The 27,820-nt window shown below is 37.5% G+C and overlaps 2 protein-coding genes and 1 long non-coding RNA gene across 4 annotated transcripts in view; 1 reads left to right on the forward strand and 2 right to left on the reverse strand.

The window, feature by feature from the left end:
* mei4 (meiosis-specific, MEI4 homolog (S. cerevisiae)) overlaps positions 1-14,397 on the reverse strand; it is a 64,532-nt gene extending 50,135 nt beyond the window's left edge. For both annotated transcript variants that reach the window (XM_067572623.1, XM_067572625.1), the window contains exons 1-3: positions 14,289-14,397; positions 12,365-12,604; positions 8,056-8,585 (exon numbers count right to left, since the gene is read on the reverse strand). In XM_067572623.1, coding sequence (XP_067428724.1) covers positions 8,056-8,585; positions 12,365-12,604; positions 14,289-14,316 — 798 coding nt within the window. In that variant the 5' untranslated portion in view covers positions 14,317-14,397. The remainder of the gene's footprint in view (positions 1-8,055; positions 8,586-12,364; positions 12,605-14,288) is intronic.
* A 6,860-nt stretch (positions 14,398-21,257) lies between these two features.
* Positions 21,258-22,322, reverse strand: LOC137169757 (uncharacterized). Its single transcript, XR_010924534.1, has 3 exons — positions 22,083-22,322; positions 21,846-21,949; positions 21,258-21,535 (listed from the first exon to the last, which is right to left on the reverse strand). It is a non-coding gene; the product is annotated as an uncharacterized lncRNA (long non-coding RNA).
* A 3,465-nt stretch (positions 22,323-25,787) lies between these two features.
* LOC137169126 (5-hydroxytryptamine receptor 1B-like) lies at positions 25,788-27,697 on the forward strand. Its single transcript, XM_067572123.1, has one exon. The coding sequence runs from the start codon at positions 26,208-26,210 to the stop codon at positions 27,354-27,356; it is 1,149 nt and encodes a 382-aa protein (XP_067428224.1). The 5' UTR covers positions 25,788-26,207; the 3' UTR covers positions 27,357-27,697.
* Positions 27,698-27,820: the final 123 nt, after the last annotated feature.

Consider the following 27,820-nt stretch of genomic DNA (forward strand, 5'->3'; position numbering starts at 1 on the left):
GTCAGGAGCCTTTCCAGTATTACAATTACCCCTACCCTTCATCTCTGACCTCCCCTCTATGTCTGAATTGTCTCCAACAATCAGTTTGACTGGCAGAGAGATGGAGTGTTCGCTGAACGTCAGAAATATAAAGACTCTGTTGACGGGTATCCTCAATGTCGTTTGTAATGTCCTTATTATGCAAGTTAAAGAGAATGCAAATTTGTGAGAGAAACGGTGAGAAGGTTATCTAACACTTTGTGAGGTTGGGAACATACTGTGTTCTCACCATGTCTGTGGTCAAAGTCAGAGCACTGAGTGACCACAGAGGCTTTGACATACACATGTGAGGTCAACTGTTAAACTTAAATACATAAGAGTGTAAACCAAGTGGCTTGGTACTCATACTATTGAGTATTACATAAGATGCAGAAGGGCTTTAATTTAGAGGTAATCTCAGTAGAGCTGCAACAATTAGTTGATTAATTGATTAGTTACCAACTATTAAATTAACAGCCAACTATTTTTATAATTGTTTTGAGTCATTTTTGTAGAAAAGAAGTCCAAATTCTCAGATTAGATCTTCTCAAATGTGAAGATTTTCTGGTTTCTTTAGTCCTCCATAACAATAAACTGAATATCTTTGGGTTGTGGACTGTTTGTCGGGACAAAACAAGACATTTAAGAACATCATCCTAGGTTCAATCAATCAATCAATTTTTATTTATATAGCGCCATATCACAACAAAAGTCATCTCAAGGCACTTTTCACATAGAGCAGGTCAAGACTGTACTCTTTCATTGTTCTGGGAAACAGTGACTGACATTTTTCACCATATTCTGAACCAAACAACTAATTGATAAATTGAGAAAATAATCAACAGATAATCAAGAATGAAAATAATCTTTAGTTGTAGCCCTTCATTTCAGCCACTTGCAGAGCTTCAGCTAGTCTATTTAAAATGTAAAATAAGCTTGGAGGTGAAGCTGAAAGCTGGAAATTATCTTCTTCAAAATCTTCTTGGCTAAGTGAAAATTCAGGTGTAGAGCATTTCAAAAAGGGCTGCGTCTCTTACCAAGGGTTTCCAACAGTGTATTACAAGCCTGGCGGCCCGCCAGGCCTGTATCGACCCCCTGCCAGACCTAAGCATTGGGGAATTTTTAACAAAATGTATTTTAAGATGTTCTCTAAACTAAAATGTGTTATACAAGTAGCGTAGCTCCTTTGAGGAATACGACACACTTGAAAAATTGTGACCCTGTCCTTTAAGTTATTTGGCCCATTTTATTGTTTGGTCGATATGCGCTACTGTGCAAAAGTTTTAGGCACTAAAAGTAAAGTGAAGATGCTTTCAAAAATAATGCCATGCCATGAATAGTTTTTATTTATCAAATAACTTCATACAAAGTTCAGTAAACGAAAGAAATCTAAATGAAATCAGTGTTTGGTTTGACAACACTTTGCCTTTAAAATAGCAGCAGTTGTCCTCGGTTCACCTGCACACAGTTTTTTAAGGTGTTTGACAGGTTGGTTGTTCCAAACATCTTGGAGAAGTTGCCACAGTTCTTCAGTGGATTTAGGTGTCTCAGCTGTTTCTGTCTCTTCATTTAATCCCAGACTGACTCCATGATGTTGAGATAAGGGCTCTGTGGGGGCCAAACCATCTGTTGCAGGATTCCTTGTTCTTCTTGTTGCTGAATATGACTCTGGCTGTATGTTTGGGGTCGTTGTCATGTTGCAGAATACATTTGCAGATGCCTAACTGATGGTACTGAATAATGGATAAGTATCTAAACATCTTAAGTGCCTAAAACTTTTGCACAGTACAGTATGTTTTCAGATTACTACTGTCAAACACGGAGAAAGTGATATGAGTCATCATAGAAGTCTAAAACACATCAGTTTTCAGGTTTCTCCTCAGAATCCATGTGCAAAGGCTTCTTTCTAAAGCTGCTATTTTAGACAATAGTTCACCCATCACACAAGGAGCCATCCATAACAGAAAAGCAAAAAAATCTATTTCTCCAGGCGCGATACCATCAATATACCAGAATGCAATGCAGCCACAAGGTGTTGTATTTTGAGCAACGGGCACAGCGACCCGTATCACCCACAGCTGAATGATCACATTTTAAAAGCCATTTCTCTGCTCGTATAGACCGTCATTTGACTCGGAGTAACAAGTGCACACCCGGCCACTGACACCATGTCAAATCACATTCTGGAAAAATAAAAATAAAAACTCACAAACATGAGAAGCCGAGGCAGGCTGAAGGAGAGTCAGCACATCAAAAACATTAATTACACATGCATTGAGCATCACGGATTCGTAATATCAAACAGCAGCAGTATCAAAGAGAGGAGTTTTACTTTAAACGGTGTTATCTCGCCCCAAACACAGATCATTCTTTAAGGTGCTACGATGAAAAGGGGAGAGAGTCTGCATAATTTTAGTAAAAACAACTTGTCAGAGTCTCAGTTTGTCACAAAACCTCCCATCCAGGATGAGATGACCAGAGGTGCAACGACAACGTTATTGAACAGCATGTAAAAAAATACAAATCAACATATGTCGACTATTGATTAGTCGTCTCATCTATAAAACGTCAGAAAAGGGTGAAAGATGTCGATTACTGTTTCCCAAAGCAACCAAGATGCAACTTAGTATGTCTTGTTTTATCCCGATCTGAAAAAATACATTTAAAAAGCATGATGACTTTCCAGTCCGCTCTGCAGAAAACAAACAAGAAACAGATTTTAACGCCTGTTTGAGTTTCCACATGTAAAACAGCAGAAACATCAACCCTGGAGCAGAAAATGTCCTCTTATCCCTAAAAACATCCTCCCTCTCTGTGCTTTACCTTTTTCACAGCTCATTGTCTGCACAGCTGCAACAGATTTTTACCTCTCGATGGGATCGCACGTTTCATTTTTTTTGCTCTCTAGTGTTTTGGTCTTGAAAGCGAGTGTGACAAAACAGTCCCTCACTGAATGAAACTGATTGATTTTTGACAAAAAAAATCTCAATTCAAGGTCCACTCTTGACTGTATCACACGGTTTTCTTCTTCTTCTTTCTTCTTCAGTTGGCTCGGTAGTCATGGAGCTGCAGGTAGTTTTTTTTGCAGGTGCACTTTTAGGACTTCTCAAACTAATTCTTTTTATTAATTATTACAGGCCGCCTCCAGTCAAAATCCTGTTCTGACTACAGAAAACAGAAAACATTCACACCTGAGGAGAGAGAGAATTTTGGCAAGTTTTTCTTTTAAAAAAACGACTCAAAATGATCAATTATCAAAACAGTTTTTTCTTCTTTTTTTTCCAGTCAACTTATAGACTGATTGGTGCAATGACAAATATTTGTATATTCATAGATTCTGGATTTTTCAATGAGGGGAAGCAGGAGGTCATTTATTTTTTGTGGAAAAACATTATTATTATTATTATTATACATAAATATTTCAAAGTAGAGTAAAATAATGTCGGGGGGAGTATTGGATCATTACTCAGACACTAACCTGCTCTACTTTATTTTTGTCATTTTTTGTGTTTTATGGTGCTCATTATTTTCTGATAGCGCTCTATAAATATTATATGTTCTTTTATGAGTTGTACACTTTAGTGCCCATTTTCTGACTTGGTGAAGTAAAGACAATTTTACACCGCAATGGGCCAAAAAAATTCTTCTGTATTCTTGTCTGAATAACTGTGGTTTTTTTTTACTTTTATACTCAAACATAACCAAACATTTCAGCAGGTCACAGAATCTCTGAAGCAACCCTCGACTGGCCAAAAAAGAAAACAGTTTGTCTGTGAAACATAACGTAAAATGCTTTTTCTCTCCATTTTCTGCATCTGAATTCAGAATGGAGTCTAACATTCATCATGTCTGAATCTCTGACTATTACAGTAAATGCTTCCTTTAAAAAGCACTGATTCCATCATCATAATTAAATACTGTCCTTCCACAATAATCAGATACCGAGTCCAACTAATGGCATCCCTGCTTTTTAAAACTCACTCCATATTATTGTGATTGGTTGTCTGACTAGTAACCTGCGCTATAAGACAGTAAGACAAGCTGCCTCTGTTGGGGCATTAAAGCTTCTCAGAGATAGATTGGTGTTGTTAATGGATGTCCTCATTACCCTCTTAACCACCATCAGTTTCATTGATAACTGCTAAACATTGTGGCGCCATTTAGGAAGATTTCTTCACTATTATGCATGACAAACAGAAACAGGGAAGTCGTTGTAAAGGGGAAATTGCCAGCAGCCATCTTGGTTGGGTGAGCCATTCTTTGAACGTTTAGTAAGAGCCAGATGGGATAACTTCATCCTTCTCAGCTCAGGCTCACTTTCATCTCCATTTCCCAGCTGCTGAGCCCTGTCATGACAGCAACATGTGCGAGGCGGTGAGTGACTTTTACCAGCAGTTGTAAGGGCAATTTTACTCTTTATGAAATCAGTGAGCTTTGAATGAAAGTTAAACCTGATACAGGATACCGCGCCCTTTCTTTACTGCAATGGAAGTATTCTCAATGTCATTTCATTGAGTGATTAACTATTAAGTGTTAATCAGCAACTATTTTGATAATTGAATAATCGTTTCAAGCAAAAATGCCAAATATATTCTGGTTCCAGTTTTTCAAATGTGACAATTTGCTGTTTATCTTTGTCATATATGGCAGTAAATTGAATCTCTGAAGGTTTTGGACTGTTAGTCAGACAAAACAAGCTAATTGACGTCATCACTGTGGGTTTTAAGAAGAAGTTGTGAGTGCAATTTTTCACCATTTTTAAAAAGCTTCAGGCATTTTAGATGTTTAGATTCTTATTTATAATGCAATACTATCAGGGAGGCGTCTGATTGGTCCAAAATGTATTCAGCATGAGGGTCCTGCAATGAATATTGATTTAATTTAAGCTTCTGTTGACTGAACTTTGTGTGATGTTAACTGATGATTAAAAACTATTCATGGCATTATTTTAAAAGCATGCTCGCTTCACTTTTAGTGCCTAAAACGTTTGCACAGCACCGTATGTTATTAATCCATCTATAATTCTGTCATCCTGTATTTTAGGGCTGAAACTAACAATTATTCAATCTGATGATTAGTGTGAAGGGAGCAGGTGTTACGATCCAACCAGTATCCACTAGCAGTAATCTGTTTTACGTCAGCAGTCTGAGTAAGATTAGTACTATTGTTTGCTTTTTGGTTTGAACAGGTAATCAACCTGATTTAGCTCCATTGTGTTTATTTTGCTTGTACGTCATCCTGATCCGGTTCTGAAATCGTTTTCTTGCACAGTAATAAAAAAGAACCAACAAGAATGTTGCTTTATTGTTTTTCCCATGAGGAGAGAGGTCTGTAAATGACGACATGTCTGGACCACTCATGAACTTCATTTGTACCTCAGAGAAAATTATTTAAAAAGTAAACAAAAGCAGCTTCTCATTTTTAGATGGTGAACATTAACCAAGTGTAATCCAGTGTTTCCCCAATAATAGTGCAAAGACCCCCCCCACGGCCAAAAAATATCTTTTTAAATGCAAACAATAACACCAAATATCCATTCATTAGGAAATCAATGAGCCAGGCCAAACCACCACTAGATCTAGACCTAGACCACATTCTCACATGTGAGGATTTGCTGCTTTTTCCTCTGTTTTATATCATTGTAAACTGAATACCTTTAGCTTTTGGACTGTTGGTCCAACAAAACAAGACATTTATAAATCACCTTATGATGAGTGTTTTTATTTTCTGTCATTTTACAGACTGAACGATTAATCAAGAAGCAAAAAAAAAACAAAACAAAAAACAGATAATAATAATAATTAATTGCAACCCCAACACATTTTCATCCTATTTGCTCTTGAAACTATCTATACAATGTTTATACAGAAAATGTGATCTATGTAATCAAACTCAATTATTGTTTAGCGGACAAATGACCAACTCCTGCATTTGCCGACCAGCTGCAGCTGCAGCTGCTGAATACATTCAGCTGAGTCAGCAAACGTTTTTACACAATCAGCAATAATCTCAATAATATTATGAAATGATTTAATGGTGCTCATGGGGAACTGGGTAATATTAAGGCTCCTTTTGTGTAAATTTAAAAAGAAGCACTCAAACTACTATCCTAAGCCTTGTTTGCACAGGATTAATGTTACCCAGGAGATGCCCAAGAGAAATAATTGTGACCGATATGGTGATTTTAATCCCACACAAATCTGCTGTGTCTCTAATTTATAGAGTAAAAGTTGGTGAAGACACAGGTCCCCTGACAACACTTGATCAAACTCAGTCACTGCAGCCAGAATCTGATCTGCTTCATGATTTTCTGTTTCAGGTTTATTTGCATATTTAATTTGTTTCTTGGCACCGACTGCAACAAGAGGATCATTCCAACTTGGCCTGCCCGTGGTTTATCTCTTACTTTTAATTAATGTAATTATCTTGAAAATTTTACCTTGTATACTAGTTGGTTTTTCTGTTGGTTATGTTTCATATTTCATATTTTTACTTGCTACACCAGCTGAGGTGACTTTTCAACAGTGATTTCAGTCTGAAGAAAGATAAGTGAGAAATGTGTGTTTTTTTGCTTTGACATTTGCTTTTGTTATCTCCACTGAAGTACTTTTTTTTCATGAATTCACAATGTCAACAGTGGCGGTTGCCTGAGTGAAGGATTAAAACTTTTAACAAACTCAAGTCTTTAGTACAAAAGGTTACATTTGGAGTTTATAGTAAAATAACTTCCGTAGGTTCAACTTTAAACAGAAACTTTTGAGCTGGCGTCTCAAGTGTGTATGAAAAGTATGAAGAAACTGCATTTTCAAAAAAATATATCTATATGACATCTGGTCTTGTAAAGCTGTTTTCCTGCCAACCTGAAAACTATGAAATCAGACATGACATAAAATAAGGGAGAGCAGCCAAGCTTGGTCAAGTTTAACAATAATAAATAGGGATCCTTGACGTTGTTGCACAGAAGCTTCCGTCATTCGTTAGGTAGACGGTGGACTAAATATCCTCAAAGCCTGAAATCTGTGAAGGCTGCACAGACAATAGAAAACTTCTTCTCTGAATTTGTGCTATGGCACAAACTTCTTCCTGTCATTTAATTCATTTATTTATATCATTTATTTTCTTGGATATTTGGAGCAATGGCCAGCACCTCGGTGGAGAAAAGTGGACACGAATGGAGAACCGAAAACAGTAAACATCAGAGTGTTCTGCTCTGATGCAGTCTCTTTCCATTCTGTCCCCTGAAGGTCTGAGTCCTAGTCTTTATCAACCTACAATATGAAAAATTAGTGTAACTGGTTCACTAGTTTCTAAACGAGGAACTGCATTTTATGTCACAGTTTATGTCACGTTGCACGTAACTTCAGCTGTTTTGGTTTGAATGTCTGACTGTGTCAGTAGAATCTACGCGTCCACTGATCTGTGTTGTCTAGGAAAGCCTCCTCCGACCCTGGTGACCATGGCGATGCTGATTTACCCTCTATCAGAGAGGTTTCTGCTTTCCCCAAAACATCACAGACAGCTGGAGTCTCGAGGAGAGGAGAATATGTCCTCCTTCCTGCTGAAGAATTACAGTGTGACCTCAAAGCCTAGACCTGACCCAGTGTGACCCAATCTGTAACCCCAACAGATGGAAAACTCCATAACAAAACACTGTTTAGTTTAAGTTCATATTATATGAAAAGCTCAGTGAAAGCATTTACAACAAATTTCATTATTCTATGCATGTGCCTCGTGAAGGTCATTTATTATTTACAGTAAGTTCATACATAAAACTACGTGCATGCAAATATGGCTTTAGACTATGTTGATGAGGATGGAAAAAACATGAGCACAATAACTAGATTTTCCGTCTATATGAGCGTGTAAAGTCTTATTTCACTCAGTTTTTTGATCCTACATGTGTCAAAACAAGCTGGATACTGATGCAGATTTGTTGGTTTGTTTATATTTCTAGCTGTGGGTGTTCACCGTCGCCAAATTAATATGTAAATATTGTGTGTATGCAGACATCTTCTCCCCGTGGATCCCATTACTCACCCTGCTGGGCTGATTACTATGCAGCAGCATCCCGGTCAGCTCCCTCAGTGACTCTTCCACACGTCTCATGAACTCCGCGGACGGCAGCCTCTGAGAGCAGAAGAGGTCCATCGCTCGTGCTGCGACCTGGCAGGCCTTCAGGACGAGGTCATAAGGTCCCGGCAGGGGGGGATCCCTGCTCGCCGCCACCACTGAGTCGAGAAGCTGGCACACGGTGTCCATCAACACCGACCCTGCATCCCCATCGGGGCCGAGCCACAGTGACTGCAGGTCTTTATCGCTCCCTCCTACTCGGTGCAGGGTGCACAGCGACTGGAGGAACTGCATGTGAGGGAGCATGGCTTTTCCCTGAGGGTCTGCGTGGTGACTGGAGGGAAACAGCAGCGAAGGGAGAATGATGTCAGGCTGGGGGTCTTGTTGCAGGAGATCGGGAGTTTCTGAGTCGGATCCTTGTTGAAGGTCTGCGCTGTGCACCTCGCTTCCTGGACCGAACAGATCCTGTGAAGCGTCCCCCATCGTCTCGTCATGACCTGGAAGATTTTACACAGAAACAGTGAAAAATAATAAGTCCAAACAAGTCCTGGATCAGATTCATCATATTATCTACACGCATACAGCCTAAATGTATCTGGACACTGTATACATATATATATGTATATATATATATCATTCATAAAGGTACTTTCAATTCAATTCAACTCAATTTTATTTATACAGAGCCAAATCACAACAAAAGTCATCTCAGGGCACTTTTCACATGGAGCAGGCCTAGACTGTACTCTTTAATACCATACTGTGTATATATACTTATTTAATAGTATACCATAGTATTAAAAGTACATAATTACAGTTAATTATTTCCAATATGATGAAACCACAGCGTTTATATGTTTTAGTCTCTGCTTCTGCCCCATTCTGCTTTTACTATTAAGAATTATATTTTTCTTTACACACAAAATCCTAAACATCTAAACATTAGGACCACTGGGGCTGAAACTATCGATTAATCTTTATTTATCTATTTTCCAAATAAATTGCACTGAATTGCAATGATGCCACATTACTGCTGAAGAAATATAAAGAAAAACAGTAGCGCTGCGAAGATTAGTCAATTCATCGATTAGCTGCAAACTACTGAATTAATCATCAACTATTTTAATGATCGAGTAATCATTTGTAGTCTGTAGAAGTTCTCTGATTCCAGCTTCTCACATGTGAATATTTTCTGGTTTCTTGAGTCCTCTATGACAGTAAACTGAGTATCTTTGGGTTGCAGACTGTTGGTCAGGACAAAACAAAACATATGAGGACGTCATCTTGGACAGCGATCAACATTTTAAACCATTTTCAGACATTTTACAAACCAAACAACTAATTGATTAATCAAGAAAATAATCAACAGATTAATTGATAATGAAAATAATCGTTAGTTGCAACCCTACAAAACAATAAAGCCAAATCCAGAGAAGAGATGCATCAGTAGGGTTTATGAAACAGATACTCATTTCCTGTATTTTCACACAAATATGCATTTTAGTAAAAGTCAGAACAAAAGTTTTTCAGACAAGTATATGTGTAGGTAAAGACGTATTTTTCCCTCTTTAAGGAATCACAGGCTTCTAAAATAGAAATTATAGATTACAGGCACCAACTAATTCTAAGAGCAGGTGGACATTGGTTATCATTTACACAGTCTGTACTCTTAAATGTCGCTCCTCTGCCCTGGAGCTTCTGAATTTAGGTTTTCCTCGGAACAAATGCTGTCATAAAGGCAACATTATTTACAACTCTTTGTGTGTGTGTGTGTGTGTGTGTGTGTGTGTGTGTGTGTGTGTTTTTTTTACAGAGTGTTTTGTCAAAATGACATATCCTGTACTAGGAAATAGTGCCACCTACTCCTTACAAATAACTAATAACATGTTAAAAGTTTAAACCATCAAGTAACTCACTGAGCGTGAGAAAGATAAACACTTACTTTTTGAGAGCCAATTGTTAAATTTACATATTGTTAATATTGTTTTTGTGTAATAAGAAATCCATTAAATATTCTCTACATTATTCTTTATTATCAGTCGGGGGGAGGGGTTATCAAGGTTTGACATTGCGACCCCCTGCTCAGACAAAACTAAGACAATAGTGAGTTATCTGTGGGCTACAAATTTGAACTTGAATTGTTGTTTTAATTTACATTTGTTGTACATTTTTGTCAGATTGTCTCCATTAAAAGTATGCAGAACTATCTATTAGCGGTTCCTGTTTGCAGTGTCGCCATGGATACACAGACAACTGTCACTGGATTACTTTGACACTGAAGAATACTTAAAAACATGATGATTCTCTGGCAAGATCCAGAGTTATAAGGAACGACTTTTTTCTACCATTTCTAAGCAGATGTATGGACTTTTATTCGTGATAGAAAGTAGAAAATATTCACATTTGAGAAATGGAATCAGAGTTTGGACATTTTAAATAAAAAACAATTCAGAATGATTGTTCTATTATCAAAATAGTTGCATGTTACTTCAATATTTGGCAACTAATCAATGAATCAACTAGCCTAATTGTTGCACCTCTGCTTTACACGCTTACAAACAGACACACTATCAGTGAAACCCTCTACTTATGTTGCTGCCTTCCTTTATGTCTGTCCTCCACGAGCTGCCCATTAATAAATTTAACTGACAGTGGGACAAATTAATGTTTATATAACGATTGTGCTCACACGACGGAACTAGTGGTGTAATGGACCGTAGTTGATCTGTGATCCGTATGGATCGACCCCCACGGTTTGGCACCTATGTGGATTAATTGCAAAATTTAATGTCTCATTGGAGACAAAGTAAACAAACTGCCGTAGCTAAAAGTCATGGACAGACAGTGAGTCACTGATAGGGAGTTTAAAGAGTATGAAACCAGCATGTAACAAGTCCAAAGTGACATTTTCAGGTATGTTTACATGCTGTTAAATGTGCTGCAGCTGAGAATCTAATTAGCAGTATAAGGTCAGCGGTGCACTTTTTTTCCCAGTGAATGTTTATTTCATGGCTCGTTCAACAAGCTGCAGGATGAGATGTGTGTTTATGTTTATAAGTAATCATCAAGTTCTGATGATGTTGACGCAGGCTGCTGTTTCATTCACTACCATGTTTAGAGCAAGAAGGTATCAGGCCTCATGTTGCACTTTAACAATTGAATATTTTATATATTTTAAAATTTTATTTAAACATTTGACATCTTGAGTGTTGTTTTCATTTAAGACCACCTGCAAAAGTTCCTTGCTTTGGACCCCCCCCCTCCATTCAACTCTTCTGTCTCAAACCTCTAGTCTGACCTGCTCTACAATACACCATGATCGGATAAAAAGGCAAACATATTCAGCTATAAAACTGGCAGATCAACATTCATAAGCATTATGTTGTCATTAGCAACCGTGCGTGATAACCTCAGGACAGTATGTAAGGTGAGGATTCATCCTTGAGACATCCTCTCCTCAGACTAAAGGCATCAGCAAAGACACTCTGCGTTTATGTATCTTCACAAACTGTCTGGACTTGTTCTGACACAAGCTCACCTTTCAGCAGCTCCTCTGCAACTCGCTGAATGAATTATTCTGAAACTTTGACTTTTCAAGGGTCAAACTTTTAGAGGACTACATCACCTTTATGATAAATACAACGGTTATACTAAACAAGTCAAACTCTACACTTAGGGGCCACTTTATTATACTTTATAATATACACCTGTACAGGTAGATGCATCCTGTACAACAGCTCTGCCATAATCTGCACCTTTACTAAACTTTTAATGTTCACTGACAGGAAATTAATCACCAACTATTTTGATAATGAATGAATCATTTTGAGTCTTTTTTTAAAGGAAAAACAGCTGAATTTCTCTTGTTCCAGCTTCTTAAATGTGAATATTTTCTGGTTTCTTTAGTCTTCTATAGAGCTGCAATGATTAATTGATTAATCGAGGTACTGGGCTGGATGTTCAGTCTTGATTTTGAGAGTACATATGTCTGATAAAATATATTAAATTCACGGTTAACATACAAGCTTTTTTCCAGACCAAAGTTCACTTAAGTAAGTTTACAATATTTCATCACTTATGTTTATTTGTGAGGTCTGGATTGCATCGTATTGAGAGGCGTTTCTAATAATCTGTCTGAACTTATGGTGGAGTTGCTGTATTGGATTGCATTTGATTGTATATGTGTACCTAATAAAGTTGCCACTGAGTGAACACGGTGACAGAAGTTGTGACTAACGTTCAACTTATTTTTAGTCACCTATGCAGAAAGGTCTACCTGCTGCCTCGGTGGTGCTCTTCGTGGTTGACGTCACCCTGGTGATCAGCATCTCCTGTCGCAGCCTCAGCACCTCCTGCTGCAGCCCCTGCGCTTTATTCTTCCAACTTTCATCCTGGCGCCGCAGCTTGGAAGCTAAAGCCTCGGCGTACTGTCTGCCACTCATACCTTGAGGCTTGCTCTTTATTACAGCCACCGCCAGAGCGACTTTGGCTTTCATGAAAAACCACTCCGATGGTCCTGAAGCAGAGAGAAGAGGGCGGATTTTTAGGAAGTTAACCAACAATAATTTCACAGTGACAGTGAAGAAGCACATGTACCGTTAATGAGTGTGAATAATCGCTCATGAGTATTATATTAACCAATCTGATCCTCATCCACAGAGCCCAGAGCTTTTAACTGTCACTTTTATCATTTGATACAATGAATAAGAGTTTAAAAGAAGATTAGATTTTAGATTAGATTCAAATCTTTACAGAAAGTTCCTCACAAATCATAAAAACTTTTATCCATGATCATACTTTGTGTATTTTGCGTTGCAAGCTGCCATCCGTGTCAGATTTTGGTGATTCTTATTTTAAAATTAGACTTTATAGAGGAATTCAGTTGTTTTGGTTGCCTTTTAAAGATGCTTTAAAGTCATTGATACATTATTGAGATTGTACTTTACTTGAGTATTTCCATTTTATGCTACTTTTTACTTCTACTCAGTAGGGAACATTATACTTTTCACTCCACTACATTTATTTGACGCCTTGCAGATTAAGATTTTTTTAAGGATTTTCATTATCGATGAATCTGTTGATTATTTTCTTGACTATTTTTCTTTGAAAATGACTTAAAACAATTATCAAAATAGTTGTCAATTAATTTTCTGTTGATTGGCTTATCGATTAATCGACTAATCGTTGCAGCTCTACGTAAAACCTAGGCTGATTTTTAAAAAGATTACTCCACTGATTCAGCATTGCACTCTAACAACATGGACTTGGAGCGGACATGGAGTTGGACTTATCGTGATCAGTTTTTTATTTGAAAAGGGATCAAAATCCATTAGGTCACAACATACTGTAAATGATTCATCACTCCAGTTAAATTACTTACAGTCTATGGAAGATTCATATATTATCTTCTTTTATTTTATTTAAAACACTTTATTAGTCTGACGCTAATTATTATTAATTATTCTGTAAAATCTCACAAGTGGAGAAGAAAACTGATTTAACCATTAGTAGATTAAGACAGGGTTAAGTAACTTTTTTAAAGGAAAATATAAATATTTTTTAATGAAGCAGTGATGCTTAGTTATCATAGTTGAGCCAAATTATAACAAGCAATGTTTCATATTTAAAAACTATGAAGCTGTATTGGTTGGTATATTACTGTCTAGCGCTGCAACTAAGGATTATTTTCATTATCAATTAATCTGTGAATTTTCACGATTAATCGATTAGTTGTTTGGTCCATAAAATGTCAGAAACTGGTGAAAATGTTGATGACTGTATGCAGCTGTAATGCTGAATTTTGTATTGATACAAATATTATTTAATTCATGTCAGATATTTTGCTCTTTGCTTGTCCCCCTTTACAGATGCAAACAAAAACTAAAGTTAACTTCAGTTTTCATTTTCTTTTTATGTATAACTAACATAATCTGGCAGCCTGAATCAATATTTGTCCAAAAACAACAGCTGGTAAATAGCGCTGCTGTAAAAACAATAACTTAATGCTTTAAATATTAAACAATAGCAGACTGCAGCTAGCTAAAGGTACAGTGCTACATAGCTAAGTTAGCTTAATAAAGATAACTTACCTAAAAGCAACACAACTGATGCTTACAGTTCATTCATTGACTCTTAATCAAACAGGTTAAACAGTATTACCACTTTGACAGTTAACATTAACTCTGAACCAAATTAATTACCTTTTAATTGGCTTTCATCGCTCTCCATTGTTGGACACCTGTTGTCCTCAGCATTAAACAACTGAAACGTCAAAGATGCTAATTTTAGCTTTAGCTTGTCGCCCCAGTCCTGTCTGTACATAACGTTTAGGACTTTTAAATTCAAGTTAAGCTGTTTTTTTCTCTTTTTTCAATGATTTTTCATAAACCCAGCTGCTTTTTTAATGACACTTACGACATTTACGACACTTACGGACTTATTTTCCATCCTTTAAAGACTTTTCTGCCCATTTTGCCCGCTGCACAAAACAGCTTTTAATCAATAGTTTTACTTTTAAACCAGTTTCTCAAGTAATGAAACGTTTTTTGTGGTTAAAATGTGCAGCCGAAAGTGCAATATCTTCTTGCTCTTTTGACTGAACCGAGAAAAACCTGAAAAAGTTTTAGTACAGCTTTTATACAGCTTAGCTCAACACAACATTTGTAAAATTGGGTCATTATTAATAGAGGATCTATAATGAGCTGCCAGGTTTGTTTGGCTGAGAAAATCAGCTGCAACGTTGGGAAAATATTATTTATCAGGAGGCAAATATCATATTTTCTGTTCCAGTTTGAGAAGGGTTTTTTATGAATGTGAAATAGCTTCAAAACTCAATTTTCTCAACAATTTTTAGTTGTAGTGGAAAGTAACTAAGTACATTTACTCAAGTACTGCACTTAAGTTCAATTTTTAGTCACTTACTTTATGCTACTTTATACTTTCACTCCACTACATTTCAAAAAATAAATTTTGTACTTTCTACTCCACTACATTTATTTGACAGCTTTAGTTACTTTTCAGATGCAGATTTGACACAATGGATAATATAACAAGCTTTTTTGGCCTTTGAGCAAATAATGTTTTTTCCCCTCTAAACTTCTCAAATGGTTTCATTTCTAGCTAACTGTATATAAAGTAGTTGAAACTAGCTCCACCTCCAGCAGCTACAACAGTAACATGCTGCTCTAACACTGATGCTTCAGTATTAATAATCTAATGATGTCATATATAATAATATATCAGTCAGAGGAACCAAACCACTAATTTTACTGCAATACTTTGCCATACTAGGATTTGTCATGCAGGACTTTTACTTGTAATGGAGTATTTTTACATTGCTGTATTGCTACTTTTACTGAAGTAAAGGTTATGAATATTTCTTCCACCACTTTCTGTAAGTTTTACATCCTTACACAATGTGCGGTGCCAAAAACTTAATTCTAGTTTATTTTATTGTATTTTTTTTGTCCTAAAAACTGTGAAATTAAAGATAATTGTTTTTTTGTATTGTTATAGATAACCCCAAAATTCAATTAATTTTGTAACCTTTTATATTTCTTTTTTCTAATTCTTATTTTTTTTACACTAGTCTGTTAGCACACACCTTAATAAGAATGCCACACTGCATCTCACTACACATTTTGCTTGTGTACACGACAAATAAAACCTTTGACTCCTTTGAATCCTCACGGATACATCCATACTTTCATATTGAAAAACAGAGCTGTGATTTCAATATAATCAGTGCAAAAAATCTCATATATTGTACAAAATGAAGGTATCATGAGATACACAGGCCTGACGTGACTGGGAGGAATAAACAGCAGCTCACAAATAAGAGAAAACAGACTTTAATCAGCATGACACCAGAGAAAATAAACACAGCACCTCAAAACATCATCAAAATATTAGAATCGTATAGTTAGGAAGGCTCCAGCTGACAGGCAGAGAAAAAAAAGTGTTTTTCCCCCTCTAATGGTAGTCAATTCACTGGAAATTGTCAACATTTGCATACAGCGATTGTTAACCTTTTGAAAGTTACCCGAATGACATTTTCTAGAGTCCTCAATATATAAAGAGCGTTGTTGTCGAAACATGTCAAAATCACAGTCTCATTATCTGCAGCAACACGCAGCCCTATGCTGAATCTCAACTCAGGCAACTTGCTGTGTTTTATTTATTTTTCCTTATTTATTTTTTATTAGGACTGCAGGCCATATTGGCATGTTGTTTTCCTGAATTCATATCCCAAATGTGTTTGGAGATCCTGCAAGTTAATGTGCTTTCAGACTGTGGTGAAAAGTAACATTTACTCAAGTTCTGTGCTTAAGTACATCATTGAGATACTTGTACTTTTTATACTACTTTTTACTTCTACTCGGTTTTATTATTTCTTTTTACTCCGCTACATTTATTTTACAATTTGGAGATTAAGATCTGAACAGACTCTTAGTCCTCTACCTGCGGGAGCCTGGTGGGCGGAGTCGGGTCGTCAGGAAGATTCAGCTCACCTGGACTGCCCAGATTATATAGAAGCTGGAGGCAGTCAGTCATTAGTCATTTTTGGTTGTGTTTAGTTTCATTTATCTTTTAGTTATTTACAATAAATCTATTTTTAGTTATAACTCATGTGTGGTCTCCAGCCTTGAGCCAGGTTGTGACAGATTTTTTCATATAAAAAATATTTTCATTATCAGTTAATCTGTGGATTATTTTCTCCATTAGTCATTTGGTCTATAAAATGTCAGAAAATGGTGAAAAATGTCCATCACTGTTTCCCAAAGCCCAATATGACGTCCTTAAATATCTTGTTTTGTCCCGATCAACAGACCATAACTCAAAGATATTCAGTTTACTGTCATAGAAGACAAAATACACTAGATTATATTCGCATTTAGGAAGTTGGTATAAGAGAATTTGGACATTTTTTTCTTTAAAAATGACTCAAAATGATGTTTGTTGATCAACTAAGTGATTAAGCTACTAATCTTTGCAGCTCTACTAAAAAACTACTTTTTTAAAAAAGACTACGCCACAGATTTAGCATTGCGCTCCGACAACATTTCTGGACTCATGATGGACGGTTTGTTTTTTAAAAAAGGATCAAAATTGATGTAGCAGAACCAGAGATATTTTCTTTTTTATTAGTCACATTTTTCTTCCTTGTCAAGACCTGGCGCCTACATTATCAGCAATGTTAATCAACCACCGACTGCTCTTTTGGATGTGTCAGTAGCAATATATCAGATTTCACACAGCTCCCTCTGGAGACACAAAAGGCTTTATACTACTTTTTACACACCTGGAAACACACGCTGAGGTGAAAAATCTGTGGAGTTTTCCTTTAAGTGAAAAGAATCAGTCAGTTAAATCCAAATGAACTTGTTTCAACACTCCTGGAAGGAGCTCTGAGTAGCTGAGAAGAAGTTTCTTTATAAGATTTGCAGTATACAGTATATGCACCATCAAGGAAGCCAGTGTTTTGTATAATGGGGACTTTACATACTACATTTTGCTGATAATACCTTAGTACTTTTACTTGATCCACTACAGACACTTTGCATATTGTACTTGTTGAACCAAACTGCTTTGTCTGTTGAAAATCCAACAAAAAGATTTAAAATAGAATAAAAATAAAATCTTGAATGCAGGACTTTTTTACTTGTAATGGAGTATATTTAACCTGTAGTAGTGATACTTTTACTTTTAATGGTTTTTAGAGGGTGCAAGACTGATGTTAATAATATGATGTAAGTAATTAAACTCTCCTCGGTTTGGTATCTGTACACCTGCAGTTGTCCAATTCCTCTACTACACAGTATCTAATATATTTTTTTTATTTTTAAATAGGATTTCCTAGATAAAAATTCAGAGTTTTAAAATGCATCCTGAGTACTGTGAGAGTGTACACCTCTACAAACTATAAACTTGACATTGAATGAAAATGGACTGCAGCAAAGTGTCTGTCAAGAGAAATATCTCCTGAGAAACAAATATCTCAAGGTCTCTGCAGAAACAACCCGAGCAGCTCCTCTTCATTTAGAAGAGCAGCAGCTGGAAACAGAGGTTCTCCCGGGTCACGACCCTCTTGCAGAGAACCTCATTTCAGTGTCCGTGATATGATTCCCTCAGTCACTACGGAGCCTGCGGGCATACAGCTGAAGGTCAGCACAAGCTGGACTGGAAAATGGGAAACTTTGTGACTCGGCTCTGTGCTCATGATCGATACAGTGTCCGCTAGAGCTGCACAGTACGGACATGATGTGGAATGTGGAAACTGTGAGGGTGATAAATGATTTATGTATGAAATATGATTATTCTTGATGCAAGTACAGACTCTGAAAATGAATAGTGGTTGGTTAAAGAGGAGAAATCTGATTTTTCAAGTACCTGTCTCAAAAGTAATAAGTTGAAATTTTAATTCAGTTACTACGAAGTTTATGCAAAGTTTAATCAAGTGCAGCTACTTTTCAATCCTGAGTTAACTGTTATTTTGTCGTTGTTTCATGATTTATGTTTTGTTTTGCCTAAAGAATAGTGAAACATTAGGTCACTCCTTTCACAAGATGACATATTGTAGCAAAGCTTGTAAATGCCAGAGTTTTGTCTCCATTACTGTTACACATTAAATTCTGGTCTCAGCCAAACCAGCACACACCATTTACCACTGCAGTGCGCCAGTGCAGGTGCTGTAAACCAAATCCAGACGAACATGAACACATCACTCCTGTTTTAGCTGCCCTCCACTAACTACTTACTTTTAGCTTAGTTTAGATAACTTATAAAGCCATTCATAGTCTTGCACTGTCATATAATAGTGAGCTCTTAACACCTGTTTGTAACCAGAGGTCCTTGGTAGCAGTTTTACTGGCTGTAGTTTCATCATAATTTACTACCAGAGGTGACAACTTATTGCAATCAAGACTTTGGAATAACTTGCAGGACGATCTCAGGTTATTTAGCTATGTAAGTGCTTTTAAATCTCTTCTGAAAAACTACTTTGATATGTATTTTTGAAAAGCTGTTTAGCTGTAGCATAAAAATAAGACTCCCCACTTTCGAGCTCCTAAGAACCACCAGCACCAACAGATTTCAGCCCCCAAAGTTTTTATTACTCAGAACTTTTTTGGGGGACATTTTGATTTCAGTGTGGGCTAACAGTAAAATAACAAAACTAAAGCAAACCAACCAAGTTAAATACCTAATCAAACAAAAAAGCAAACCAAAAATACACATTTCTTACCTACACTCCTGTCGTAAAGCTACAGTATGTAGGTCTTCCTAAAATATTAATATGAAATATGCTCCAAAGTACAGTAAATTTAAATGTATATCCTATTTAAATGCTTCTTAATGCTCAAATTGAAGTAACTTACCATAAGTTGCATATTGTTGCTTTAAGCATAGGGAAATGGATAAATAAAACTACTACTGCAGGAGCTGGAGGAGGCCAGTCTCATAGTAAAGACCCACTGAGCACAGCACGACACTATGCAAAATTTATCCTATTTATTCTCTATGTAACAAGAGAAAATTTCTGCACAAGGCATTGTGGGATTTCAGGTGCTGCAGGACTGACCAGTGACATGACAAAAGTTGACAATGTCATGAAAATTTAACGGCAATGCTGTGATTTGCTGAAAAACTGACCAAAAAAGTAATGCAGTGATGGGCCAGTAAGTTTAGTGGATAAAGGTCTTTGGGAGAGAAGATCATTATTGTACTTTCTGAGATCTCACTTTTCTATGTCCCTTGCCTCTTGGATTACAGATACAGACAAACAAGGTGTTGTTTGGCACAGCGTTATGTAAATTGTTGGAGAAAGTTCAGGTTGCTGATTAACAAAATGTTTGCTATCAAGCAAGCTGGCTCTGAAACCTGTGAGCATTGACAAGTCCACAGTGACAAGTGAGATTTGGCGGAGGTGATGTTGTACGCTTTTTTTGCTTAACTGTTGTGGTGCAGTTAGGCCAAATTTTGCTTCTCATTCATTTCAGTGTGTAAGATGGGCGAGAATGGACCCTTTCTTGTTCTGCACAGAGTTCACTCTGATTTAATTTTGACACATGAAATCATGCGTCAAAGTCCAGCCAGTTTTAGAGAGGGGGTGTGATTGACCTCTCATTCAGAAAATACTGTTTATTTATATTCTGGGTTTATAACTGCGAGGCAGAATGATACAAGCAGCAGGGAAGAAGCAATGCTGTTTGACTGCAGTGAGTGAAGAACAGTGAGAGACGTTAATAACAGTAAAATGTTTGATAATACAAGTGTAATTTACAACTTTTTGGAGTGATGTAGCTAGCCCTTAGGCATACTAGCTCCAGTAGTTTATGTTGACAACCCTCCCGGTGCTATTTCCTGTTCCCTTCTGCTCTTCGTCAGTCATGAGTTATTCTTCATATATGTTATCAGTTTTTCTGTAATTTTGCCATCTTGGTCTATTTCTATGTCTATTTCAACATCTATTGCTGATGTTTCTTCAATTTTTTCTCCAATTTTTTGGGGGAGTTTTTCTTATTCTTATCAGGGATCTAAGTATAGAGGACGTTGTATGCCATACAGATTGCAAAGCTCCTTGAGGCAAATTTGTAATCTTTGATTTGGGCTAAACAAATAAAAATGTTTTAACGTGACTTGAATTAATTTCACCTGGTGAAAAAACTGCCAGCCTGAAACCACCTACACAATCATTCGCACAGCCAATCACAGTGACTCACCTTTACATTTTAGGTGATCAAATATATCTCTCTACTTGACTCTGATGTCACTACAGATGTTACTGCTCTTGTCTGACTTGAGGAGACTTTAATTTATGTCAACTTAACACACCATGACTTGAAGCAGCACAAGTATTTATTGAGTTCACCAACATGCTTTCAATGCTCATGAGCCTTCAGGTTCAATTGCTTTCAAAACAGACGCATCTGCCTCATGCATCACAGCATCCTTAATGACAAATATTTACACTTCAGACTGTTCATTTGCATTGAGAAACAAAAGGAATGCTGGGAAAGGTTTCCAACCCCTGTGACCCTGAAGGAGATCTACTGAGTGGGTGAAAGACTTCAGGAAAATAAGAAATAAACAATGACATATTGTTCAGTAAGGGCTGGATTTTTCCTAATTTCCCATCCTTGCAAATGTTAGTGTGATTTTGAACATAACTCTGGAGTTCTGGTTCCACTTTATTTCTCTGTCATCAGATAATAAAAACATTAAAAGCTTGAGTTTCAGAGCTGCAGGCTCTTCAACTCTGCAGGTCAGGGAGCTGTCCGTGGTGCTGAAGCTGCTCCACTCAAAAGACTTCATTCATCAATCTGTGTCCAAAATAATGGACCCAGTTAGCCTGTTAGCCTCTCTGTGGACAAATCCCTCGGGCATTATGACCCTGCAGTGGGCCTGTATGAAAGTACTTCAGACAGAGAGAGAGATATTAAGATGCTTTCTGAGAGAAAAGACAGAGAGAAAAAGAGAGAAAGAGAAAGGAAAGTTTCAGGGAAGGTAGGGAGAGATTTGTAGTAAATTTTTGTAGATAATTAGACATTTTTGGAGCTGTTTATATATTTTTAATATGTAGATATGTGGTATTTTCATAGATATGTTGATATTGATTCATTATGATTGATAATGGGAAATAACCCTGTAACGCTATAATACCCGATGTACCTACAAATTATAAATATTTATATAAGTTTAAAATATAAAATGTGCAATAACATGTATACATATCATCCATAACTGTTAAATATACATACAGGGCTGTTGTTGGAGGGGCTGCAATGCGACCCCGTGTAGAACTGCGGCTGCAGTGGAGAGGCTGAAGCCAAGAGATTGTGGACCAGGCCCGGTCAGGATCCAGCTGGCCTAAGTCCAAGATAAAGTTGCGTTATTGAGAAAGAAGCAGAAACATAAGGATGGTGATCGATATAACAAGGTGTATACTTGCTTGGAAAAATCACATCGGAGAGACTATTGGATTTTAACATTCTCACCATCTTAAAGGAGATGCCTTTGGGGAAAGACTTTGTTGTAACAGGGAATGGGCGCATCGTGTAAAATCAGGATATAGGTTTGTTGTTTTCACCGGCTACCTGAAACATCAGTATGGGGAAAGGATGCCTCATTCTTCTTTAATCATATTTTGAGTCCAATTTATTTATGTTCAGGAATTGAGGCAATTTTCGTCTGTGGAGATTTGAACAGCAGGATAAGTGCTTTTGATGATTATTTAAAAGAAGTGGATGAGATGCTCCCCAGAGCCTCCTTGGATGATTCTGTAAACAAGCATGGGGAATCAATGATTAAATTTTTAAAAGAATCAAAGTTATGTGAAGCGTATGCCCTTTGAATAACAATTATACATCTGTATCTGACGAGGGTAAAGCTCTGGTTGATATTGATGTTGATATTGTGGTTATATACTTGTACCATATGACTGCTTACAAACTTATGACTCCTTAGAAGTTTTACCCCCAAATCAATTCATTAAATTTGCAAACTGTATGGATCTAAGAGAAAGATGTAGAATTCCAGATCATTCTTTTTACTGCTGTTCATTTTTTAAATAAAGACTGAGGTTCATTATTATGCAGCTCCTCAAGAGATTCACCTAGTTTCCCCCACAAAAAAAGATAGTCAGCAGGACTTTACCAGCTAACTTCTTATCTTCTGGTTTACAACAATCAGCTTTTTTGAAATTGAAGAATGATTTACAATTTTGTTTTAGAGAGCAAGAAAATCTAGATAACTGGTATGGTAGCTTTTGCAAACTGATTGAAGATCAGTTCTTCTGATGAAGAAGAAATAGAAGGCGATAATAAAGCTGGAGACAACCATAATCCTAAATGGAAGTTATTTTATAAGAAACCTTATTGGAACAAGGAGTTAAAAGGATTATGGCAGTCTGTGCATAAAGCTGAAAAAAGTTTCTGAATTGTTCAAGTAATTATATGGGAAGGGAGAAATTCTTAGAGGCCTTGAAGTGTCAGTGCAGGTTTGATAAAAGATACAGATTCTATAAAAGATGTTTTCAAAGAGGACAGGTGTTAAACTTTAAGAAAAATTTTAACATCAAATCCCAAGAGACGGGGCATGATGGCAGTCCTGTGATTGGGTTGTCTGAGGAAATTAATAGGTAGGAGACAGACTTTAAAGGTCTCCTCTACAGCGAGACTTTAAATTTTGATGATAACCATTATTAAGACATATATGTATGAGGAAAAATGTAATAGAGAGCCAAATATTAAAAGAAGAATATTGTGTAAATGAGGACTTTAATAAGGGTCTTACTCATAATGAAGTTCAAATGGCTATCAATAAAGCAAAACTAAATGAGATATTAAAATCACCCAAATTATTTGATATTTTGTGGAAATTATTTAAAACATGCTTTGAATCTGTTAAAATACCATCTACTGTATGTGGCTTAAATCTATTATAAATCCAATACCAAAATCCTAAAGTGAGGACCTGAGGGTGCCATTAAATTACAGAGGGATCATCCTAATGAGCACAGTAGACAAGCTTTATTCCACTGTACTTAATGAGAGGCTCATGTTGTATTTAGAGAAAGAAAGGCTCCTCATGGAAGGGCAAAATGGGTTTTGTGAGTCATATCTTTGTATTGTCTACAATTATAACAAATGGAATTAGTGAAAACAAGTCATCATATGCATGTTTTATTGACTATCAGAAGGCTTTTGATATGATCAATAGGGACCTTTTAGCTTACAGACTTATTAAGTGTGGGGTCAATGGAAAAAGGGCTTTAAAAGCTCTCTACAATGAGCCCATAGTGTGTAAGACTGAATGAGTATCACACAAACTGGTTCCCAACCTCATCAGAGGTGAAACAAGTTGATCCTTTGCCCCCCACAATGTTTACAACTTATATAAATGATTTGTCCAAATAAATTCAATCTTTAAATTGTGAGCTAATGTGTGGAAGGGAAATGATGATGAAGTATTCTTCTGTATGCAGACGATGAGATGAGATGCTCATTGGAAGATATGTACAGCTCAGTTATGGAATCTGTTACTTGATATGGAGGAAAGTAGGTTGACGTGACAAATATTTATCTGGGATGAACAGGTGATTGGTTCTTGGTTTAAAGCTGTGTGCACATTGTTCTGCAATGTTTGGTAAGGCTTTTTTTAATAATGAAAAGATCAACATTTGTTTGTTTAGAGAATCTGTTCAGAACAAAGGGCAGTGGGCTGACAATATATGGACTAAACTGAAACTGGGTATCTTTACAATGATAAAAAGTGAATATAGTATACAATTATGTTGTATAAATCTTGTCTGGAAAGCAAAGATCTCTATTTGCCCAGCTGAGTTTTGGTATTTTACCTCTGACTGTTGAAACTGGACAGTATGTTAATCTAGAAGAAGACAAGCGGATCTGTCTTATGTGCTGCCTAAATGATATAGAAAATGAATTCCATTTTGTTTTCTACTGTCCTTTTTATTGTGAACTGTGCAATGCTTTGTTTAGTAAGATAAAAATAGATATTGATTTTGTAAATATGGATGATGCATAAAGACTCTGTTGGCTGTTCACATATGAAACAAATTAGCCAGTTATCTGGAGAAAACCTGGGAGAAGAGGAAAAAAGCCCTTTATGAAGATAATCTGTGGATATGTAGCAGTTCTTTAAGTGAACAGTTCATTTGGGATTTTTGTTTTGTTTTTTATTTTCTTTGTGTTTCTCTTCTTTTCATTTATCCACATGCTTTGTATATGAAATACCGGAGGCTGTATGTTTTGTAAAATAGTGGTGTCTTGCATCCCAAGTGGGATGGGTCAAATATGTTGTGTCTATATTTTGTAAACTTTCAATAAACTGTTATTATTAAATTAATCTCGCTGGACAGAACCATTTTGATAACAGTTTCAGTTTTCAGTCAAGCCAACAGGGATGCAAAGTCCTTAAAGTGCCAATTTCCATGACATCTGGACAAACTCCATCTGCTTATGAAGATCACATGATCTGAACGAAAGTTCGGGAACAGCTACTATAATGGACCTGAGCTGGTTTTCCCAACTGATGGTCAAGAATGAACTTAAAACTCAATTTTTTTCCATTTCATAGTTTGTCCACCAGAGAGCAGTGACACGTTTATTTCTACACTGTAAAACATCAGCACATATTTGGACCCAAATTCATAAAAAATAAATTTAAAAGATCCTAAAAATGTTTAATATTATTGATTTAAATTTCACTCACACACACACACACCTATCTATCTATCTATCTATCTATCTATCTATCTATCTCTCTCTCTCTCTCTCTCTCTCTCTCTCTCTCTCTCTCTCTCTCTCTCTATATATATATATATATATATATATATATATAAAATCGTGTATGTGTTGGGCTTTAACAGAGAGCAGCATTGAAAAAAGGTGGAAAATTGTTTTAAAAATGATAAAAATCAAGAGTCCCCTTATCATCTGAGACAGAGAGAGGGAGAGAGAGAGAGTATAGGAGGGAGTAGAGCGAGAGAGCGAGAGAGAGACAGAGAGGGAGAGAGAGAGAGTATAGGAGGGAGGAGAGCGAGAGAGAGAGAGAGAGACAGAGAGCGAGAGAGAGACAGAGAGGGAGAGAGAGGGAGAGAGAGAGAGAGAGAGAGAGAGAGTATAAAACCAGGAGTCAGACTTCAGCAGCTCTGAACTTGTGAGGAGAGACACATACACTAAGAGCGGATTAAAAACTGACAATTTAGACATTAAATCATCTTTTACTGTAACATTGGATTGTGAAATGATTTGGAAGATGATAACAGTGACACTGAAAATCTTTGTTGGATGATGGAGAGGCCACTTTGCGCGCAGTTTTATTTCTTTTTAATGGATATTTAAGTTGATTAAACAGTTTTTTTTAATGCAGATGAAGTAAATATGATGAAGAAGAGGAGACAAAAATGTGTCTTCATGGAAACACCTGTCGTCTGACTGCTGGATAACTGCTGTTGGAGATGGAGCCGCTTTTATTTTGGGTTTAAAAAAAAGAGGAGAAACGCGCGTCATGGATGAATATTTGACTGATTTCAGAGTGATCTCCAGGCTTTCCTTTGAGCTCAATGACAGGGGGATCTGACGAGGGAAGGTGGAGGGATGGAGAATGCCAGTCAGGTCAAACCAACGCCTGTCATCTACGGAGAGCTGTTGAACATCTCCACCAACAACACCCATGTCAATTTCACGTCGAAAGCGGAGGCGAATGACACTAACTTGGCTTTCCAGGCGGGTCTAGCTGTGACCTTATCCCTCATAACTTTCGCCACGACGCTCTCAAACGCGTTTGTCATCGCCACTATTTACCAATCCCGAAAATTACACACCCCGGCAAACTTTCTGATCGCCTCTCTGGCTGTCACGGACCTGCTGGTGTCCATTTTGGTGATGCCCATCAGCGCGCTGTATACTGTGAGCCAAACGTGGACATTAGGGCAGGTGGTGTGCGATATCTGGCTGAGCTCGGATATAACGTGTTGCACCGCGTCCATCCTCCACCTGTGCGTAATTGCGCTGGACCGCTACTGGGCCATCACGGACGCGGTGGAGTACTCCAAGAAGCGCACGCCGGGGCGCGCAGCCGGGATGATCGCCACCGCTTGGGTAATCGCCATCTCCATCTCCCTGCCGCCTTTCTTCTGGCGCCAGGTGAAGGCAGAGGAGGTGACGACCTGCAACGTGAACACGGATCACATTTTCTACACTATCTACTCCACCTTCGGCGCTTTCTACATCCCCACGCTGCTGCTCATCGCCCTGTACGGGAGGATTTACGTGGAAGCCCGAAAGCGCATCCTGAAGCAGTCTCACAAGACGGGGAAAAGACTCACCTCGGCGCACCTGGTCACCAACTCCCCCGGCTCGGTGGCGTCTACAACCTCCCTGAACTACGGGACGAACGACACCTCTTCCTGTGACACTACCTCGTCCGCGAACTTGAGCCAAGTGAAAGTCACTGTGTCCGACGCGCTGCTGGAGAAGAAGCGGATCTCCGCCGCCAGAGAGAGGAAGGCGACCAAAACTCTGGGAATAATCCTCGGAGCCTACATCATATGCTGGCTCCCGTTTTTCATTTACACTCTTCTAGTGCCTGTCTGCGAGTCCTGCTTCCACCCGGAGTTATTTGACATTTTCACCTGGCTGGGTTACCTCAACTCCTTAATCAACCCCATCATTTACACCATGTCCAACGAGGACTTCAAACAGGCTTTCCACAAACTACTACGGTTTAAATGTTGCAGGGCATAAACGATTATTACCAGCCACAATTACCCCCATCAAATCCCATCTCTAGTCATCTGTATAATGCCAGAATTGAATCAAACCCACCACAAATATTTCACTCCCCAGGTTTCCCCTGAGGGCTACAACGCCAATATCCAGATTGTTTATGATAATGTGGCTCCAGAATGAGCTTTGAGCTGATAGATGATACAGAGTACTGTGGAAAATGTATTGACCTGCCATCCAGTCTGCATTGTATTCTCATGGCTCTGTGTAATGAATGACAGCCATTTCTTAATCATTGGGATTTTTAGAGAGAAATAGCCTGCTGTTGTCAGTGCAGAAGAGAAATCTCAGAGGGTGTGATAATGATGATGATGATGATGATGATGATGATGATGATGATGATGATGATGTGGAAGCACTGTGCCTGGTTTGCAGTCAATAGTCTTATAATAATGACTTGGAGAAAGCCCATAGCCCCAGAT

Source organism: Thunnus thynnus, chromosome 18 (assembly GCF_963924715.1).
Source record: "Thunnus thynnus chromosome 18, fThuThy2.1, whole genome shotgun sequence".
NCBI classification, from domain to species: Eukaryota; Metazoa; Chordata; class Actinopteri; order Scombriformes; family Scombridae; genus Thunnus; species Thunnus thynnus.

What these genes read in the sequence shown, in the direction of transcription:
- LOC137169126 (XM_067572123.1), top strand. Translation starts at nt 26,208, where the DNA reads ATGGAGAATGCCAGTCAGGTCAAACCAACGCCTGTCATCTACGGAGAG.